Source organism: Lepisosteus oculatus, chromosome 2, assembly GCF_040954835.1.
Source record: "Lepisosteus oculatus isolate fLepOcu1 chromosome 2, fLepOcu1.hap2, whole genome shotgun sequence".
Lineage (NCBI taxonomy): Eukaryota > Metazoa > Chordata > Actinopteri > Semionotiformes > Lepisosteidae > Lepisosteus > Lepisosteus oculatus.
This window is the reverse complement of record NC_090697.1, coordinates 35,239,589-35,261,924: the sequence shown is the minus strand read 5'-3', so window position 1 is coordinate 35,261,924 and position 22,336 is coordinate 35,239,589. Positions and strand designations below refer to the sequence as shown.

At 35.1% G+C, this 22,336-nt stretch overlaps 1 protein-coding gene across 2 annotated transcripts in view; it reads left to right on the top strand.

Moving 5' to 3' along the window:
* Positions 1 to 22,336, top strand: part of ascc3 (activating signal cointegrator 1 complex subunit 3) — a 372,889-nt gene that overhangs the window by 310,180 nt on the left and 40,373 nt on the right. For both annotated transcript variants that reach the window (XM_069178640.1, XM_069178641.1), the window contains exons 25-34: positions 724 to 944; positions 1,294 to 1,379; positions 1,722 to 1,888; positions 3,305 to 3,450; positions 4,512 to 4,632; positions 7,332 to 7,474; positions 19,574 to 19,711; positions 20,106 to 20,226; positions 20,353 to 20,485; positions 20,796 to 20,921. In XM_069178640.1, coding sequence (XP_069034741.1) covers positions 724 to 944; positions 1,294 to 1,379; positions 1,722 to 1,888; positions 3,305 to 3,450; positions 4,512 to 4,632; positions 7,332 to 7,474; positions 19,574 to 19,711; positions 20,106 to 20,226; positions 20,353 to 20,485; positions 20,796 to 20,921 — 1,402 coding nt within the window. The remainder of the gene's footprint in view (positions 1 to 723; positions 945 to 1,293; positions 1,380 to 1,721; positions 1,889 to 3,304; positions 3,451 to 4,511; positions 4,633 to 7,331; positions 7,475 to 19,573; positions 19,712 to 20,105; positions 20,227 to 20,352; positions 20,486 to 20,795; positions 20,922 to 22,336) is intronic.

The window sequence follows — 22,336 nt, the reverse complement described above, 5'->3', positions numbered from 1 at the left end:
TTTTTAAAGGTCATTTTGAAATGAAGTACTCTACAATGTCAGGAAAAATAATCTATCTTAATATTCTATATTAATCCTGAGAAAAATGCATTAATCAATCTTATTAGTATCATTAATGCATGTGTAATACACAACAAACATATTTTCAGTTCCATTGATTTTTGCATTAGATGTTGTTATTGAAAGTAATTTCAGAATCGCATGTTGCAGGTGGAATGGTGCAATGGGTGATTAGCCATTTTTGTTTCTGGGAGAACATTATTTATAATAGTTTGACTGTGTAGTAAGAGTACTTTTTGGCATATAAAATCTTTTACTAGTCCATTATGTGTATACTAACTATATATTATAATCAATTACCATAAAAAGAACGCGTATTTTGTCTTGTTGTTTCACCCCTTTCTTTGCTGTGCTTTAAGAAATATATATTGTGATATACGTTTTGGTAATGTTCCTGCTCAACAATATCAATTGGCAAGGTTTCTCATTGGAATATGCAAAATGTGCATTCAGACATTCCATGAGTGGATACTACTTGAAAACTCTTTTTTTATGCTTTGGACTGCAGTTATTTTTACATCATGGAAGCACTCCTATGTGTTGTGAGAATGTTTTTCATGTCATTGAGACTTTCTTAATGCTTTAATCCCCCTTAATCTCTGAGTGGTTTCTCGTTTTTCCATTTTATTTATGAAGTATTAATTTGTTATTCTACCATTGCAGAACTGCTGGATCTGCAGCCTCTGCCAGTCACTGCCTTGGAGAGCCGAGAGTACGAGAGCCTGTATAAATTCACACATTTCAACCCCATTCAGACGCAGATTTTCCACACCCTCTATCACACTGACACAAATGTCCTACTTGGAGCTCCCACAGGCTCTGGGAAGACGGTGGCTGCTGAAATGGCAATCTTCAGGGTCTTTAACAAGTACCCTGCATCCAAGGTGTGTACGTGGTCTCACATGGAGTCTAAAGCTAAAAAAAACAAATCTCAGTTTATAGCCACAGTATTGTTTGCCAATATCTACACGATGAGTGTTGTAGAAATACAACCAATGTATTTCTTCAACTGGACTGGGTACATATTAGTGTGAAAACGTACAGACAAATACTGGTAATATTTCAAGCCATCTCTCTTTGGCTTTAAAGGATCGTGTTGACCTAATGTTAGATAAAAATCTATTAAACTTTATTTTTAGGCACAGGTTAGTATGCCTTCTCTGTTGTTTTGATGGATTAATAAGGTTTTCTTCTAAAGTTTTCCAAAAGGAATTTGTCTTCTCTCATTTAAAGGCAGTGTACATTGCTCCTTTAAAAGCACTGGTCCGTGAAAGGATAGATGACTGGAAGATCAGGATAGAAGAAAAGTTGGGAAAAAAGTAAGTAAAATCCTCCATGTGAAAAGATGGAATGCTTAATAATTACATGCTTCTTTGTATACACAATGTTGAGGCAGGCATTTTTTTCTTGCTTATGTGGATCTCATTAAAGCTACAGTTTCTGCTGGCCCTCCCTGTGTTTTCCACCTGTTCGCAATTATTGGTGCTAATGCAGTTTCTCTAAGCGGAAAATTGCAAGCAAAGATTTCAAATGATCGATTACTGGAGCTGAAGAGGAAGACCATAAAAATCTACAGAAGCTTGAGACTGTGGCTTTGCTGGTGGCGTCTTTGGAAAAGGGTCCCAGGGACAGGGCAGTGACATGTGGGCTGTTCTTCTCAGGGTGGTGGAACTGACGGGGGACGTCACGCCAGACATGAGAGCTATCGCGCAGGCAGACCTCATTGTCACCACCCCAGAGAAATGGGACGGCGTCAGCAGGAGCTGGCAGAACAGGAGCTACGTCCAGAAAGTCGCCATTCTTGTCATCGACGAGATTCATTTACTGGGTGTGTTGCTGCCGGAAAAAAGATCGTCTCTTCATTCAGGAGCTGTCTGTCACTATTCACATGAGTGAGATAGCTTATGTAGCACTTCATTTACTCTGAAGAAGAAAATGGAACATTTAGTAACACCTTAAAGTTAATTCGAATTAAATGCAAGGTAATCCGTAAAATGTGACTGAACACGGTTTTCATGCTCCTCCTCTGAATGCTGTATGTCCCACCTCCACTTGTATACAGGATGCAGTCTGTGGTCTATTTATGCTGTGGCTGAAAAAGATATACAAAATGTAGTGAACTAATAATTTTAGCTAGACTTGAATTTTCCTTAGCACCAAGAGGAAATGGGATGTAGTCAGACGAACAGGTGAGACTGACCTAATTTTTGTGGTATTGATAAGGGTGGACAGCAGTCACATGATGTTTTGGAGTCATTTTACCACAGCAGATGTACTGTAGTACTTTTATAAATGAGCAATATCGTACCACTCTTTAAAGAGAAAATCAAAAATTAATGTTTCAACATGAATTTCAAATTCAAATTTGATCTCTGAGAAGCAGTTTGATATTTATCTTAGTATGTCATTTGCCACTCACATACTGATGATGGTGATTGGTGATTTCAACACTTTTAAGAAAAATATACGTACTTATGTATATGTTTTTCAGTGAAATAATAAAAATTATCTAGAGTTTGTGGTTATTTTTAATGTGTTTAGTTTTGACACATTCGTGTTACTGTATGCACATACACACCTACATGTTATGACATACATAAGTTCCTTTGTTAGGTAGGGATAAAAAAAAACTTGCACACCAATCATGTTTTCAAATTATTTAATTGTATGTGTGAATATTTTAATTGAGACAATAGATGAACAGTAGATTAACAATAGCATATTCTAGCAAAGCTATTTTTCAGTCACCTCTAGGATTTAAGCTTTGCCTATATTTTATAGGTAATGTGACAATGAAATTTACTGCTCTTTATAGATATTGTTTAAAATGCATTATACCTTTAACAGTATTATAATGATAGGCTGTACTGTACATGTATTTAAAGCAGCAGAACATATATGTATACAATTCTTTTATATTGTTTAGGTATGCAGTGAATTGTGTCTAAATAATTTGCACACATTTCCCATGTGTTTCATTTTATCTTGAGCAACGTCATGCTGCAACACTCAGGAAGTTGACTTTAGGAAATTATTTTTTAGAGCTGGCAAATGACCCTTATAGTGCATCCAGGCTAAACCTAAATTACCAACAAGAAGGAAAACAAGTTTTGAAAGTGCACAGTCAATATCTTAGGCTGAATCACTGTACTTAGTCGTGTAGTGCTCTGTCAAAGGCTTAAGCTGAAGCTTCAATACTTGATAACACATAATGTTGACAGACAGTTTTCACATTTTTTTACAGGGGAAGACAGAGGTCCAGTACTTGAAGTCATTGTATCAAGGACAAACTTTATCTCCTCTCACACTGCCAAGCCTGTGAGGGTTGTGGGACTTTCAACAGCACTTGCCAATGCTAGAGACTTAGCAGACTGGCTGGGAATCAGACAGGTACTCTCATAGCACAACCACTTCACCATCATATGGGTTACAAGTGCTACTTACAAATTCAATAAAAATGCATTAAAGTGACATTTCCAGAGGCTTGTAAATAATTTGAATTGGTAGTACTGTGTATATTATGATGTAATTAGATAATGTAGTCTTTAAAGAAATGGATGGTCATGAATATTATCAAGGTTTATTTTTTAGTTTTGTTTTTCCTTCACGCATGTCATAGGTTTGTATAACTGATGCTGGAGAAGATCATTGATTTCTATAGCGTTGCTGTGAAATGTGATTCTGATGTATTCAGCTGCACTTTTTATATATATAATAATTACACAACCAAGCAAATGTCTTTAACAATGTGGACATTGTGTTTCTTTGAAAAAGTCTCACTGCAGCCATTTTTTGTTTCGCTGTAGCCAATAACATAAAAGTGATGGTGAACTAAAAATGCTTTTAACATATTATTTGGATTTTAAGAGAGAATTTAGTTCTGTGTAGGATTTCCCTGGATTGTTTTTTTTTCTGTCTTTTGAAGTCATTGTCTGACTCCCATAGTTTCTATAAAAGATACTATATAGTCCTCTTCTCTGGCAAACGGATTGCTTGGGCTGTTCTTCAATATTCCTATTGCCGTTTTCCTCATTGCCCTGACTAGATTTGTTAATAAATCTTAGCTGAGCTGTTTATATTAGGACATTTTGTTTAGCCACCCCATCCATTATATAGGCCGTTAAATATGCACACACACGCACCTCCAAGAAAACAACACTTCTAAGAAAATGACATCTCAGGAGAAGACATTAAAGAGGAATAATTAAACTCAACTGGGACAAGCCCTATTGTAGTTGAATGCTCACATTTTTTATATTGGGTCATCATGTCATTTTAACAGATATATTAAAATAATTGCTAATATGTAGTACATTAAGCAAGTACTTATTCCTTAAGAGAACAAATCTCAGTAGGTATCAAAGACCTATCTGCTATCAAAGCCATTTTTCCTTGTTTTGTTTCAATTGTTTTATATCATATAACCATTACCGAGCCTCATTTCTTTCCAGATGGGATTGTTCAACTTCCGTCCATCTGTACGCCCAGTTCCACTGGAAGTGCACATTCATGGCTACCCCGGACAGCACTACTGTCCTCGCATGGCAAGCATGAACAAGCCAGCTTTTCAAGGTAAACCTTTACATGCTCAGATTTTATTTACTTTTGCATTCCATTTGAAATAATTATGACAAAAGCAATCCTTGTGAATCCTTCTTAAGTTACGTGCCCTACTGAGTTACATACACAGGTTTTAACCCCTACCTTTAACAAGGTTAATCATATCCTAGTTTCACTACTGGTCCTATGGAGTTAAAACAGGGATCTAAAATTAAGCATGAGTGAACTTAACTGATACCTAGAAAGTGTATAGAATTTGACTTTGAAAATAATTTGTTAAAGAAACATCAGATTCAGAAATGCAGACGTTCTACAGAAGATGTAATACATACATGTACAAAATAGAGAAATAAGTAAATTCATAAAGTCATTTCCTCATTACAAAATTAATAAATTAAACACCATACTTTTCCAGCTGCCAATTCATCTGTAATTCGTATATCTTATTATTTAAATTAGGTTATTGTACCCAATTGTATAAATAAAACAATTTAATTAATTAATGGTTAATGCAATAGCTATGTAAAATGTAAAAATTGTATACTTAGAAATACTAGTATACAAATATCTGTACACCATTTTAATTAATTATCCAAAGAATTCCAGAGATCCACCCCACAAACGTAGATCCGAATACATTTTATCTTAGCATGAATATGATCTTTGTTACCTTTCCTTCTAATTTGATATGTTCTATGGATATTGTCAGGGGTTCGGTTCAGTGAGGACAATGAGAATAAACTATAAACAGCTGAAATATTTTAAGAAAAACTGCCTTAAAAATCAATCAGTGGATATTTAATAAAAATAAGATACCTTTTCTACTCTTTTGATTTTCTTTATTACAGTATTTGAAAAGAGCTGTGAAATTATGAATAAATTTGGTTTTACATGTATTTATATCGTATATTTATGTATTGAAGAACACAGTACAACAAATACTCATCCAAAAAATGATAAATACGATTCTAAACCAGTTGGACCTGAAAAATATGCAAGTGCTTTTTTTTTTGGTGCAGAGAAATGGATACAGGATAAAAGGGATTTTTAAAGGAATGAGTCAAACTAATACAATTTAAGCACATTAAATTAAATAAAGTGTTGTATTTGAAATTTTGAAACATTGTTTGAATTGACACTTAACCATCAAAGTCTTGTTATAGAAGGCAAACTGATTTATGGATTAGCTATTTATGCTGGAGTGACTTGGCTTTGCCTAACTTAAATCTTGAAACAAAAATTTGTGCTTTTAAAAAAGAAACAGTAGCTGGGACATTGGGATGAAAAATTATAAGAAAAATTATAATCTCTTTAGTCTGATTGGCTATATTACATGACTTATGTGCCAAAACTGTTGTACATTTTTAATAAAAATAATTTAATGAAAACCAAATCCATCCACTGAAGGCAGTGGCCTAGGCTGACCAGACCAAGAGCAGTGCACCCAATCCAATGGTCAGCACGCTGAGTAGGATCCACATTAATTCATTATGAAGGTTCATAATTATTAAGGAAATTATAGTAAGGGTGTACAGCATGGAATCAATGAATGATAAAAAATAAGCAATGGGGGCTGATTTGAAAAATTGAAAGCAATTAAAAAAAATGTAATCATTTTCATTAATATACAACTTGAACAGTTTGGAAACAATTAATCTTCTAGTCTTCTATAGATACTGTACGTATGGAATACCACAAAGCACAATACATTTACCAATGATATCTAACATATAAACAGATTTTTTGGAGAACTGAGAGAGTAAGGACACAGGCCTTTACTTCGTAAAATAAACATCTGTTATTTATTACATTTCCTTAATGTTTCAAATTAACTTTAATTTCAATTTTATGTGGCAATATCTTTGTTTAAAAAGACTGTTTATCAACACATGTAAGTGAAACTTTTTGTACAGTTAGCTTGTAAATTCCACAAATTGGATATATTAATTTTAGAATTGTAATAATAATTTACCTTCAACTCATCCAAAGAAACACAGTTTTACCTAAATTATGATTTATACAAAGTGCAATCATAGTTTTTTCATGGGAATATACAGTATAATCCATATTTAACAAAAATATTAAAATAATTTAAATGTAATGTAAATCTGGTGGCTTTTTAATAACACTGTTAAAGACAACCCATTGTTTTTATGTTCCAATAATTCTTCTTTCTTGCATTTCTGAAGTACTACATAATGTATTGTTAATGAACTACATGATTTGGAGAGTGGATTTTTATATTATTTATACTTTTATATATATATATTATAAAGAATAGTATAATTTATCTTAATTTATGGTTGTTGAAGTCCAGTGTCCATCACTTTTACCTCAAATTGTTCATAGTTCATCAAAATCTCAACTATATCTTTATTTTACAGTTAAATATATAGATTAGGCAGCTTTAGAACCAATTGTGTAATCCCGATTTGGATTTAAAAGAAACTATAGTGAGCTCCAAGCAGTGAGGTGCTTCTCTGAAAATAATTCTCTGATAATGTTCAATTTCTTCTTTTTAACAACTGCACATGAGACACTTCACTGGCGGTGAGACTGAGCCATCCTGGCAGTTCTCATGAATCATTTCTTCACAGTGGCAGCTTACAAAACCACTAATGAACAATAAATGTACCCAGGGCTTCTTAGGCTCACCTGTTTTAAGAGTGCATAGCAAGCAGCAAAATAGAAACTGTTGTTTTATTTCACAGCAATCCGCAGTCATTCCCCTGCCAAGCCTGTGCTGATCTTTGTGTCATCCAGACGTCAAACTCGACTTACAGCTCTTGATTTAATTGCTTTCCTGGCCACAGAGGATGACCCCAAACAGTGGCTGCACATGGATGAGAGAGAGGTTTGTACAATGTCCATTTTTAAATCATCTCTGTTACACAAACAGTACAAGGAGGTTGTAAAATCATTTGTAGTTTTTAAAATGTTGTTTCGCTGTGCACATGGATGCTTTAAATTTAGATTTTGAAACAAAAAACATTAGATCACTTTGTAATGGGCACAGCAATAACGATTGAGCTGAACTCAATTTGAATTATATATAATATGTTATAATAATATATATAATCATATACTGTATAATGTTTTAAGCTGGAACAACAAAATGAAACATTCTTAGTGTGCACAGAGTGATAAAGAGTAGTGTTGGGTGTCTTAACGCTGCTACTCATGTTTTCAACACGCAGACTTCTATAACAAAACAAAGTCAATTCCACCTTAAAAAAGAGAGAATGTTTTTCTTTGGAGCTTTTTCAAGCTTGAGAGAGAACCAAAATATATATTCAATAAAATTGTTTTTCTGCTCCTTCCCAACACTCCCTCTATGCTCCGCACAGCTGAAGGAGGCTCTAGAGCAAAAAATGTTAGTTCTTTTTTTACATGGAATAGACGTCTGCTTTTTCCCATGCAGTTCCTCACTTTACATGTTCTGTTGAAATGTTCTTCCTTTGACACCTGTTTGGGGTTGTGGTAATCATTGGCAATGTCACAAAAGACAGTAACTTCCTTTTGCTTCTGGCAGCTTGGAGTCAGATGCTTCATTCTTAGTGTTTTAGCTCATTGATATTCTGTAGGTCTGGGATACAGATTTTCATATATCCAGAGTTTACTTGTTCCTTGGTCTCTTTTTTGATCTTGAGGTTCTCCTCAGACATCCGTCTCTAGTGTATTCACTCTCTCTAATTCTACTGTGGTTCCGGGTTGGTCTTAGATGGATATTTGACCTGGGTATCCTTGGTTTGACATGCAGCTGCAATCTTTATGGCTCTGCAGACAAGCTATGCGAGTTTGCACCGTTATGACTAAAAGCTACGTCTGTCCCTTCATGGAATAAGTAAACTTTTATTCCATGCTGAAAAGAGAAGAAAAATAACATAATGTTTCGGCTGTGGAGTCACCGAAACATTGTGTTACTTTTGTTCTCTTTTCAGCATGGAATAAACCTTTACGTATTCCTTTGTAGCCTACACATGCTGACGCAGCTACCTACTTGAACTACTTGTGTGCTTTCTATATTACTTAAGCTTTGCTGTTGATGCAGTATGATCACAGTATGACAGTATAACAAACAGGTGGCCTGGGGGTGCATATATCAGAGTCCTACTGTTAATATTGTGGTGATGATATTAGTGTAATTCGTTTTTTATTTCAACTTAGGGACCTATGAGGTAGTGTGAGAAAGCTATGTGAGGACACTCCAAGCCAAATTATGCGACCTTCAGCCAAGATGGTCAAACTGATCTGAGTGAGTTTTTAGCTCTCTAAGGAAGTGAGATTACACATAAGGAAAATGCGCTATCAGCAGATGCTCTCTGTAGAATTAGCCACTCCTCTGGGCTGACTAAGAGTCTAATAAAGCCCATTTGAACAGAATGTGTTTGAGTCTGTGTCTAGGCTGCAGCTTGGAAGGAAAGAGAGTGATAGCTCCAGGAGAGAATCCTTACTGGTGATGGATCAGGCAGGCTTACAAGCCTGTGGAAAACGGTGAGCTAGGAACACTTGAAAAGATATAGCTTAGGATATACTGAGGGGTGTCACAGAGTCTGGACAGGTAGGATGTGTGGAGTTTATGCACCAAGTTCAAGAGGATACACTGCACTCCCATGGACACAAGGCATTAGTACTGATGGAACAGGACAGCGTTTCTTCTCGCCAAAGCTGTGAGACAGAGGATTCTAGATGGCACAAACTCAAGCACTCCAGTATCTGCTGAGAGATTGGCGGTCACTAAGAGCATAAGGAAACAACAAACTGCATGTTACTGTGACAGGGACGCAAGTGTTTGTTATGGCGTCCCTGGCCAAACAGGATTTTCCAGGATGGTTGGAAAGAAAGTTTTCATAATAAGTTAGAATGATTTGATCACTGTGTAGGAGAGACAATAGTAAGAGAAAATGTATATACTTTGCATGTGAAATCTGTATACTGGTATGTACACATATGTAAGTATATAAGAATAGAGATGGACAACACAAAAAAGCTAAGGTGGCATGCTGGAGCATAAGGAATTTGGATAGTCTGGTGAATTAAAGGTCGGTGTTAGAAGAGGGCCCTTAAGACAACAAATGTAAAACTACAAGCAATTTTGATGACTTGTTCCATTGGCATGAAATACTATAATAAAGCAACATAACTAAGATTTCTGTAGAAAGGATGTTAGTTAAATAGAACAATTAATATTGTTTTTTCATTGGCAACATACTTATCAAATACGTTTGAATTGCAGAAATGAAATTATTTGTATTATTTTTAGTGAGAAATAGCCAACACAAAATCCTTACAAAAATCTGCATGTTCAAATGTACATGAAATGTAGTTCAGCAAATTTAAAGCTTATATATCATTTATTAAAAAATTTAAATATATATATTAAATTTATATCTATATAAATATATCATTTATATATATATATGTTTCATAACTGATGTCCAGGAGACAATATATTGTTCTATTGTTTTCAAAGGCTTAAATAGAATAATAACCATAACAGGGAAGTACATTCATGGATATTATTTTGCGTATAGTAATCGGTATCACACCAAACACATTGAAGATAAGAAATGTAGGCACATCCATTTTCCCGTATTTGAATTATACTACCACAAAGTTTGAGTTAACTGGATAAACAAATATTCAGCAGACGTCTGTGTCGAAGTTTGATCAATTTTATTCGTTAAGCAGAAACACATGGTTTGAAAATGGTGTCTGTTTGAATAACAGAATAAAATAGCACTTAAGCAGCCATCTCCATTAATGCAAGAATACTATGTTGCATTTTTAATTGGATGTTGTTCATGATTGTAAATACCAAGACTAGTTTTAATTGGCTAATCATGTTTTAAACCAAAGCAGTTTAATTATGAGGTCAGATTCTCGTACATCACTGGTATTATTTTCATACCATCCTATATTGCAGCAGCCAATGCTGATATAAAGGAACAAGTAAAGGTTAATTCCATGCTTAAAAGGGAAGAAAAGAAACACAAAGTTTCATCTATGGAACCTTCTGAAAACGTTGTTTCTTCTCTTTTAGGCACGGTATAAACCTTTACTTGTTCCTTTGTAGCCTACGCATGCTGACACAGCTACAAACTTGAACTTCTTCAATGCTGGTGAAGTTGGTTGGTTTACTAAAGTCAATTGGTTTACTAGCGCTGATGAAAGTTTTGAAAAGAGAAAATACAGCTTAAAATGCCATCGTGGTTGACACAGCTGTAGTATTATTGTGAATTGGCAAAAACCTGGAAATTTCCCTTCTAGAATTGAAGTCACACAGTGACGTTGAGCAGTAGAATGTTAGGGAAACAATGGTGCAGTGACAGATCTTGAATTACACAGGAGAATAATTGTACAATATTTTAAATCAGTTTCCCATAGAATTATACCTATCAGGGTAAACTTTTTGCATTTTAATGTTTATGCCAAGATTTGATTAGTTTTCATGTCACCATTTTATTTTGGGTTTTTTTAAGTGAGCATCATGAGATGTTTGAAAAATGTAGAGGTAATTAATGACAGAGCCATTTTTTTAATAGAGGCAGGCTGAAATATAACAACAAAATACCTGTAAGGTAACCATTTGGGTTATGCAGCATGATGCCTATTTTATCCCATTTTGTTTTGTCATTTGAGTGATATCATTGCGATTAGTTTTTGAAGAGGTCCAGTTTGCAGTATACTGTATATAGGCTCCATTCAACATAAATTTCATGGCAATGAAATAAAAGAGAAATTATCACAATGACTTGAGCACACATACAGAAAGTCTGGGAGATGATTTTTGCCATGTTTCAATTCATAGTGCAGCAGTTCCCTATACAATTTTGAAAAGTTTCTCAAACGTGGAGTTCAGGCCAGCATCTTATTTGACACAAATATTTTCTGTCACATATCATTTGTCTCCAGCGCTATACGTGCCACATTTGGATTTTATTGGCTATGTGGAGTTTTGAAATTTAAAAATCCTTTACAATTGTTAGAGCTTTCCATGCTTAGAAACCCTAATAAATACATAATGTTAGTAAATTGTGAACCTAGGACAGAAAAAACCCAAGTGCAAGATACCATCTTCTTCATCTTTGAGACTTTTGTAAAATATATTTAGCAGTATTTAGAACATATCTGTTTCAACAGATAGTCACTTATGTTGTGTAATTTATTTGGAAGTTAAGAAAAAAGTTAAACTTCTGTCTTTCGTGATGTGTCTGTGTAAGTTGAACCAGAGCCTAAAGAAAGTATGACATATCCAGTGTGTCACAAAGTTACATCTGCCTATAACTCATTTCTTTAAATTGAAAAAAAAACTGTAATCTAATGTCTTGATCTGTGATTTGGCATGCCCTGCCCCTAAGCTTGAGATTATAGCATGGAAATTAAAATGACTCCATCAGAACACAGGCTCATTTATCATGGTCCCATGTCATCCCCCTTGTCATTAACGATGAAACTGAAATGCTTCATCGGTTCTAATTGTAGCTCTTTATTGTAATCATGTGTAAAACTTGCAATACTTACAATAGAGAATTCTTAAGGAAATCAGATGTCACATTTTAATATAATTTACACTATTGATAATTTCAAGATGTAGCATATTTATTTGTGATGTACTGTGTACATACTGTTAATGTTTTGTACCCTTGAATTTTAACTTTAAATTCCACCACAGACCAATACTGTTCTAATACTAAGAGATACTATTCCTTGTTTTAAAAAAAAACAGTTTGTTGAGGATAAGGTGCTAAATACAATCAGATTAAACCTCTTTAGCCAAAAGAACTTGAGAAACTATGTTTCTGGCAATAAAAACACATTGGGCCTATCGCATTGCACAATAATAGTTTCCTAGGGACTTATAATGTTAATTTTGTGCTTTTACATTTTGTTTAAGTAACAGCCAAGCCTCAAACAAGGTTTTAGATCGGACAGGCCAATCTTTCAGTTCAAGCACTTTTTCTGAGCCACAAAACTGAGAAAAGGATTTGTGGGTGAAGAATAGGGTTTTTCTCCCTTACATCTCATCATTTGGCAGCATCTCTACTAACGGATTCAAACAGCAGTGCATTGTTTCTTAAAATTATAGATCACAGACTCCCTTGTCACTCATACAGACAAAACTTGGAACTGAGTGCAAGGAAATTGAGTTGCAATTCTCAGTAGTTCACAACTGTCCATGAACTTAATCTTAACTTAAATGTTTCTTATTCAAAACTGAAAACATTTGTTTCAATTCGTGTTCTACTATGTCGTGTGTTTCTTTGGAAGGGTGAAAACTCAGTCAGTTAAGTGTGTTCTGCTTTTTCAGACACTTAAAAGAATTCTCCATCTGCATTCTTTCAAGTTATACCTAGATGAGATACTGCAAACTGCAAGGGAACATTCTTGACTTCATTAAATTTGACAGCGGAGCTGTGTCAGCATGCGTTGGTGGCAAAGAACAAGTAAAGGTTAATTTATCTCTGCAAAGCAGAAAAAGGAAACAGAATTGTGGCTATTTAGACTTCTTTAGGTATGGAAGTTATTCCCCTGTAGTTTCACTGAAACACTGTGTTTATTTTTTTTACTTTTCAGAATGGAATTAAACTTTAATTATTCTTGACTGCTGTGTCAAAATCAGTACATCGGGCCAAATATTAAATTATATTCTGGGATAAGAACCGGTACCGGTACAAAGCATGGGTTAAAAATGACAAAACTGATTGTATCCAATTGACATTTAATAGTATGCAATTGACATTTTCTATTGCTATACTGACAGGTTACAGATGCATTGGAACATTTCTTATATGTAGATATGAACTAAATATTATGACATTGATTTTTTCTATCTGTACATCCTAACCCACTAATATTATATCTAGATCAGTGTAACCTTTTTAATATCATTTGAGCTTTACACTTTATTCATTTACACTTTATTCACTTTATTCATTCAAGTTGCTTATACAGTATGCTTATGACCGGACCACATGTTTTGCTTATCTTTCTGTCTGAGAATGAAATATAATAATAATTGCTCACACTTATATAGCGCTTTTCTAGACACTCCACTCAAAGCGCTTTACAGGTAATGGGGACTCTCCTCTACCACCACCAATGTGCAGCCCCTACCTGGATGATGCGACAGTAGCCATAGTGCGCCAGAACGCTCCCCACACATCAGCTATAAGTGGGGAGGAGAGCAGAGTGATTCATAGATGGAGATTATTAGGAGGCCATGATTAGTAAAGGCCATTGGGAAATTTGGCCAGGACACTGGGGTTACACACCTTCTCTTTTCGAGAAGTGCCCTGGGATTTTTAATGACCACAGAGTGTCAAGACTTCAGTTTTATGTCTAATCCCAAGGATGGCGGCTTTTAACAGTATTGTGTCCCCGTCACTATACTGGGGCATTAGGACCCACATGGACTGCAGGGTCAGCGCCCCCTGCTGGCCCCACTAACACCTCTTCCAGCAACAACCTTAGTTTTTTCCCAGGAGGCCTCCCATCCAGGTACTGACCAGGCTCACACCTGCTGAGCTTCGCTGGGTTGCCAGATATGAGTTGCAGGGTGACATGGCTGCTGATAAATATGTACATAATTGTTTGAAGATGTTAATATTTACTTTTAATTGTTGTCTTCAGTTTATTTATGTGAATTTTTTCCTTTTATATTGAGTATCATTATGCATGTATGATGATCTTCAGAAGGGTATAGGAAATTGGCGAACCAATTCATTCTGTTCTTGATTTAAATGTTCTGTGGAACATATAAAAGTCTGCTTTGATCCTGATGGTGATTAAGCTCTGTTTACAAACCATAACTGGTTTCTTTTTTAGTGTCAACTGTATAGTGTCTTTTTATATAAATATGTTGTTTACACTAGAAAACCTATAAAAAGCAGTTTTTAGTAATATTTTATAAGGGCAATCATCAGGCTGTTTTCAGATAAAACACTATGAGATTTAAATACTGCAGGGATATTCACTAAAACCATATATATCCTGTGAAAATGTACACTCTTGCATTAAGTGTTTGGTATGCCAGGTCAGTGTAACAAAAATACAATTAACTTGGGGAAAATTTAGTTTTATTTTTATAATGAATGTGAAAAATATTGTGTTATTTGTCAGCACCATACAGTATTCTCTGGACAAAGGCAAGGCACTACAGTCTGCTGTAACAGAGAAAAAATGCTAGTTATTAAAATAAATCGAAAAACAAATAAACCTTAACCATTCCAATAAGTAGAAATTAAACTACAGCTTCTGATATCAATATCTTTGTCTTCCCTCTCCATTGAAATTCACTACTTTTAAACATTAAAAGCTGAGTTTAATCTCACAACTGCGCTCTTGAACATTAGGACTTATTGGGTAAGAACAGACAGTGACTCACTGTGTATGTGTAGCTGTGATTGCTAATAAAGGTAGTTATTAGTAAAACCTTCTGTCTGTTTTACCAATAGTGATAAATGCTGCTATTGAACTGTCTTTCTTCCTATGCATACCTTAATCTACTGGCAAGTGTGCTGGAAAGTCAAACTACCCTTGTTTTCATGTTTGCATCCATTGAAAATGAAAAATCATAAGGGTAAATGGTCTTGTGAGTGTTGGTGTCTGACATAATATTGATTAGATTAATGGTAATTTAATGTATATGTGTGTTGTTGCATCAGCAAAGTATTGCTCTGAAATCTGAGAAAAAAATTGTTTTAGATAATAACATGAATACTAAAAAATATAGTTGCTGTCAAGAAAACAGATTGATTTATCAGCTCGTTCAACTTGATTTTGTTGGCCTGTGCATTTCAAGTAATAAATTATGTTAATTTTATTTTTTTTAAAGATGTTATCCTGTTTCTTTAACTCAACAGATTAAACATAGTAAAATCTTTAGATTTTGCATTTCCTCTGCTTGCAAAATTGGTCTATCTTTCCTTGCTACTGAAACATTACACTGATGTATGGGATTATACTGGGGAATGAGCCTCATATCACTGATTATATAAGATTTTACGTGTACCATCGCTTTCAGTAATGTAATTTGCCACTGCCATCCGTCCATTACCGATTGAGGTACAAATGTTGTCATGGTATTAACAGGGTGATTTCGACATATCATCTGTTTTTATAAATAGCCTTTACATCATTGTATTTTATTTCAGTGCTTACATTAGTTTTCTATTTGCAGTATTTTCAGATGGTAGTATTTTCACGGTTTGTCATTGTGGCTCTGTAATTTTGCCCATAATTTTCATTGCATTTATTATGCATCCTTTATAGCAAAACATATTGTTTTAAAAACACAAATAAGGTAGGAGAGCTATAAAACTGAGATGGATGTGTACAGTATATGGGAGTTAGACAGTTTTTCTTTTTGGCAGAACAACCAGTTTTGCTCAATTACTTTTTAAAATTTTATAAAAACAAATATTTGTTTTCTGACAGCAGTAGAAAATATTGTTCTTATTTTTTGAGTCTTTAAGTAATTGTAATGACTATTTACCTGTTTTTAAGGATGTATGTGTGAGTGCTTATTGCACCATATTACAAATTCTATTAAAAACAGAGCATAACATCCAGTTAAAGCCCATCTCATGTTTGGAATCATCCACTCTAACAACTACAGTATACCACGGTACTTGTTGTTAACTACAGTTGATTAGCGTATTCATGAAAAGACGCCACATTTTGTCTATGTCTACATATTAAAAAAACATAGATATTTAAATTGTGTTGTGTTTCAAAAGATCAGATGAGTCGTAACTGCACCAGCTGTTAGAGTTCCATAAAAATAAAATGGTGAAGAAATGATGTGGTAAAAAAACAAGCAGTTTTGGGTACTGCCTGTGTACCGCCTTGTACAGAATGATAGCAGTCCTGGCAGTGGCTGTGTGTGTTCCATTGATTTATGCAAAAAGCCTGGAGTTTTCCTTGTAGCACCTCTGAGTCCCTGCTGCTAGAATGACAGCAGGCAAGTGAAAGTTGCAGACCTCCCATTGGGGGGCCTTCATTTCTCCTCTGGTACATTACACTGCCGTGGAGGTATTACTAACAGGAAAGCAAGCCTTCCCTGCAGTCCCCTCTCTACAGCCACCCACCACCGGCTTTAAATGACAACGGCAACATCTGTACTTTAAACCCCCATCAGTGGGATTTGTGGTTAATTCACGCTGAGCCATCATCAAAGGGAGGGAAAGCTGTTAGTGTTGGCCAGCCTGTGTGTAAGCTGTATCTCCATGTGAAATCTATGGCTAAAGCCCAAAGCTACTAGCAGTGCCTGAGCAAGTGTGGATCTGAAATAATAAATGTAAAACAAATCTGTTGTGTTCTTTGCATTGTCCCTCTCAGGTCACAGGTCAGAATGAAAGAACAGGTCTTGGTTACTGCATTGCCAGGTCATTTGTCATTGGTTTGTATGGTCCAAGCAACAAGGGCTTTTTGATTTTGCCTAAATATGAAAAACAGCTTTAATTGTAAAATTATTATAAAATTAATTCACTTGTTCAGTGAAGTATAGATTAATGGACCACTTTGAGATTTGTTATATCTTCTACACAAATAGTTTATTCATCGGCTTCAGAAATATATATATATAATTCATTTTTGCAAGCCCATGATACAAATTCTGAACTTATAGCACTTGCTTAGAGCCATTATCTGTTTGGAAATATGAAATTGTTCACAGTCAGGTACTAAGCTGTTAGAGTATCAGCATCCTGAAAAGCCCTTGTATTTTACCAATTCTTGGTATGCGTTGCTTATTTGATATGTTTGAAATTAACAGCAGCTGCAGCATATTAAACAAATTACTCATGTTAGACAAACAGCAATTTATTTGGACTTAATAGCAAAATAAATCAAAGGTACTGGAACATTTGGATTTAAAATGCATTTCTTCATTTAGGTACAGTATATGTATTGTCCTATGTTTTGTCCTGCTGCCTTACCGCTCTGAGCTCTTGGGTTTCATTCCATACAAAAGGAGTACCTTTTGTGTGGAGTTTGCGTGTTTTAACCCCCCATTTTAGCACAGATTTTCTCTGGGTTTTCTGGCCCTGCTGGCCAAGATAATTGGTGTCTGTAAATTGTGTTTCTGTGTGTCTGTGCACGTTCCAAGTGGCCTTGTGCCATTTGCCTTCAGGGTAGGTTCCGGGTTGTTGTAACCTGTATCAGGGATAAGAGGCTTTCTGATAATGAATGGATGTTCAGTGCCTTGTAGAAGTATTCAGACCTTTGAACAATTTTCACACTTTGTTGCTTTAGAGCTTCCCGTCATGACACATTGAAGTAACAGAAAGTATCTGTCGTAGACACAACCTACTCCACACATTCAAAACAAAAAAAAAGAGTTCAATAGATAGTATGAAATGAAAATGGAAAAGACATGATTACATAAAGTGTTCAAAATCAGTGCTGTGACAAACCTAAATTAATTTAGGTGCACAAAATTACCTCAACAACCCATAGATGGTTCTCATGATTTCAGAATAAAAGCCACCAGTCTGTGTGAGGTTCCTTGGTCAGGTAGTGAATTTCACATTTCAAAGCAAGCCAGAGATAAAGTCATTAAAAAACACAGATCAAGAGAAGCGTGCAAAATGTATTGTAGTCTCTCAATATCCCTGTGAGTACTGTAAGGACAACAAAATGAAATCTTAAGACCTACAGAGTTCAAAGATGAAAGAAAAAGCAGTTAATAATATCCCAGTCACTCCACAAAGCTGGCCTGCATGGCAGAGTGGAAAACCCTTCTCTTATCCCACATGGAGTCGGCAACAAAACACCTGAGTGATCCTGCGAAAATATGGCAAAAGGTGCTTTAATCAAATGAGACTACATTACATTTACCTTAATTAAATTCTTTTGACTTTAAACATTTAACATGGAACAAGATTACTCCGAATTTATTTCAGTATTGCTTCCCGATTCTTTTATCAGGTGCATTTATTTCATTCACCTACTGAACAGAAAGTTACATTGGCAGCATAGAAGACCAGAAGACATCTTTTCTTGCCAGTCATTGAACAGATGAACAGAGCAGTAATATTTTCTCTTGGGCTGTTTTACTTGTATATTTACATGTGTATTTACATGAGGGTGAGTGCGCCATCAGGCAAGCTTCGAAAGTACATTCTATTTTGGTCTGCATTCCAGTCATCTTCTTCACGTGAATGTATTTCTGCTTAGGACATCTCTGCTGTATGTATTTAAAACATCAATATCTTCTTATTTTCTTACAGCAGTTACACCTGCCAGTGCTGGCCTTAAAGTCCTTAGATCTTGGATCCACTGCCAGTTCTTCTTCTTTCTGCAGAAGACCACTTGGGGGCCATTTCATTTTCTGGCATTTGTGTTTCAAAGCACTGAGTCAGCCAGCGGCACCTTGCCTGGCTGCATTTTGAGAAACTTACACTATGAAAACCGTGAAATGCCCAGTTTCTCAGCTGTTTGGCTGCTTTTGGGAAGATGATCATAAGACTACAGAAAATATTTATTTTGACTGCCGTGACAGCATGAAAAGAACAACTTTTTCTCAACATGGGTTGCACTTTATCTGCTATAATATTATAGCAGATAAATATAGCATTATAGCAGACAATATTTTATCATATTTAAAACAGATTAACTGGCACATTGGCTTCAGCTCTCCTGCTACCCTTCATTGATAAAGCGGTAATGAACGGATGAATGGTTAAACAGTGGTATGCTTGGAACAGTGTCCCAAGTTCTTTTGATCACTATATTTGGTTGATTACTTTATCAGTAATTCTTACTGCCTGCACAGCATTGTGAAAAACTGATGGCTCTGCTCATATTTTGTGTGCCGATATTGAGAACATCTTCTCTACTTTATGTCAAAGACATCTGCTTTATATCACACGTCATATACTGTATGGAACCCACACCTGTAAAAACCATCACCATTATTGTTGTTACCTATTGATGTTTTGTTTTGCAGATGACTGATGTAATTGCTACAGTTCGTGAGTCGAACCTGAAATTGACCCTTGCCTTTGGAATCGGCCTCCATCATGCTGGTTTGCATGAAAGAGACAGGAAGACTGTGGAAGAACTGTTTGTTAATTGCAAAATCCAGGTACTCATCTGTCATACTGGCTCCTTGTTTCTGTTTTTCTCATTGATTGGTCATTTTTTTAAATACTGGAAGATTAAAGAGTCAGCAGTTTCAGTAAAACTTGAAGTTTAAGGGCTTGTTTTCAAAATTTTTTGATTGTTATTCATTCTGTCCTCATCATGTTATCTTGGAGCTGTTAAACGTGTAGCAGTCATGTGCTCACATCCGCTGGCAGTAGAGTCGTTTCTCCTGATTCTCCTCCATAGAGAGATACATGTATTTGATCCCACTTGTTTCAATGCTGAATAGTCTCTGTTAGTTTGTAACTCCATATTTTTAAGAGCTGAAGGGATAAGTATAAGGCTTAATCTCCCCTCTCCCAGTGTGATTTTTATTTTATTTTTTTTCTAATTAGGTTCTGATTGCTACAAGCACACTGGCCTGGGGAGTAAACTTCCCTGCCCATCTTGTGATTGTTAAAGGAACTGAATACTACGATGGAAAAACCAGGCGTTATGTTGACTATCCAATCACAGGTAATCCCATTAGCTGTGATGTGAAGACTGATATTTTAATTTCTTTTATTATTTTGCTTTGCAATGTTCAGTTACTTTCTAGATTGTTCATTTTATTTGATATTCCCTTTGTATTTCTTTTTTAAGACGTTCTTCAGATGATGGGTCGTGCTGGCAGGCCACAGTTCGATGACCAAGGGAAAGCTGTGATTCTTGTCCATGACATTAAGAAAGATTTCTACAAAAAATTCCTCTATGAACCATTCCCTGTTGAGTCAAGGTGAATTATGCTCACGGTGTACTGTAAAATTGTAAATCTGCACAGAATTTTCACTTAAACTTGTTTGTCCATTAACACCTCACTGGTAGATTTCTGAAAGGATTTGCAGTTTTCTTTAAGCAAAGCTTTATCAGGCTATTTAGCTGGCATTAAGAAAGCAAAGACAAGAAAGAAAGTGAAGCCTTCAAGTAAAATAAATACAGACTATTGTATACCCAGTGATTCCTTTGTCATTACACTTTACTGTTTGTTGAATATCGAATTTCTAGTTTTCTTTATTGATTTTTTTTTTGCTAATGATTTTTTACAGCTTGCTGGGTGTACTTTCGGACCACTTGAACGCTGAGATTGCTGCAGGAACAATTTCATCAAAACAGGATGCCATGGATTACATAACCTGGACGTACTTCTTCCGCCGTCTTGTAATGAACCCCAGGTATGACTTCATACTGTATATCATGTTGACTTCTATATCTTTTGAAGATGATTGACATAGTTGTGAAAAATGTGCCATTCTAATGTGCAGACAGGGTAAGATATTCTCTCAGATACATTTAATATACTGTCATTTTTTAGTTTCTCATCAAATGCATTGAATTTGGCGAGTAACCATATCGAATATAGTCTGCTTTGTGGGGCACAAAACAAGTGACATTTTAACAGTCAACACAAACACATTGAAACATTTTACAGTACATTGTGAAAAATTAACAATTTAAAAATTTGACAAAATTACTTGTAAAACAAGAACAATATGAAAACTGATCTATGGAGTAATCATACTCTGTAGAAAAAAACGTAATCTTTTTTAGCAGTTTTAGATTTTTTTCTCGTACAGATTAGCATTGAGACTGCTGAAGGAATGTTAGGTTGAAGGAATTACTACTATCCATGGTTCTCAGGTGTATCCTGGAAATTGGTTTTTGCAGGTGATTTTTTTGCACAGCCGTTGACCATAGGACCTAAAATTACAGTAATGCTCAGTCCATGCTTTCATCCTTGTTATTTTGGTGGTATTGAAAGAATGTATTTTTTTTTTGTTTTTATGAAGGCATGTGAGCACCGCTTTAAATAAGTGCCTTTTAAGTTCTTATATTTTTTAATTTTATGTGCTGCCTCATTTTAGCTTTGTAGTTTACAAGCTTTTCCCACTGTTTTGAACACCACCTAGGCTTCACTGTGCAAACTGTAAAAAAAAAAAAAAAAAAAAAAAAAGGTTTGTTTGCATAAGGGGTTTCTATTCCCCTAAACCAGGACATCTCAAATTAAGCTATTAAAAAAAACATTCATCTGTATAACGGCCTTTATTGTTCCTCATTATTAATTATTAATTAGACAATAGTTGGTATATGGAAAATTTACTGTAATTACCCTTTAGATTTGTGTAATTAAAGTGGATGGGTTATGTGCACTAATTGCACCAGAACAATTATGACAAATGACAGAAACAAAGAGTAACTGACCACATTGACATATTAAAAAAAAATTATAAAATCAGTTATTATAAGTGTTGATTAAAAAAAAGGCATATTATACAAGTGACAGATGTTTTATGCACAAATAAACAACCAAGTTTAACTTTAACTGTGGCTGTTTAAAGTACTTATCTCTTTGCCTGGACGTGCCATTGTAAGCTGCTTTAAGAACAGACATTGACCCTGAAAGAACAATGAAGAGCACAACTCATCCCTGTTAGATTTGATATTAACTGAAATATTTAAATCCTATAAAACACATTGTGTAACTGCTATGTTCAGTCTTAACTCAACCAATTTAAATGGACTTAAATCATCGTGGGCCAGTGCTGTGCTATGCTGATGGCAGAGTGGTTAGCACTGGCTCGATTCTGGA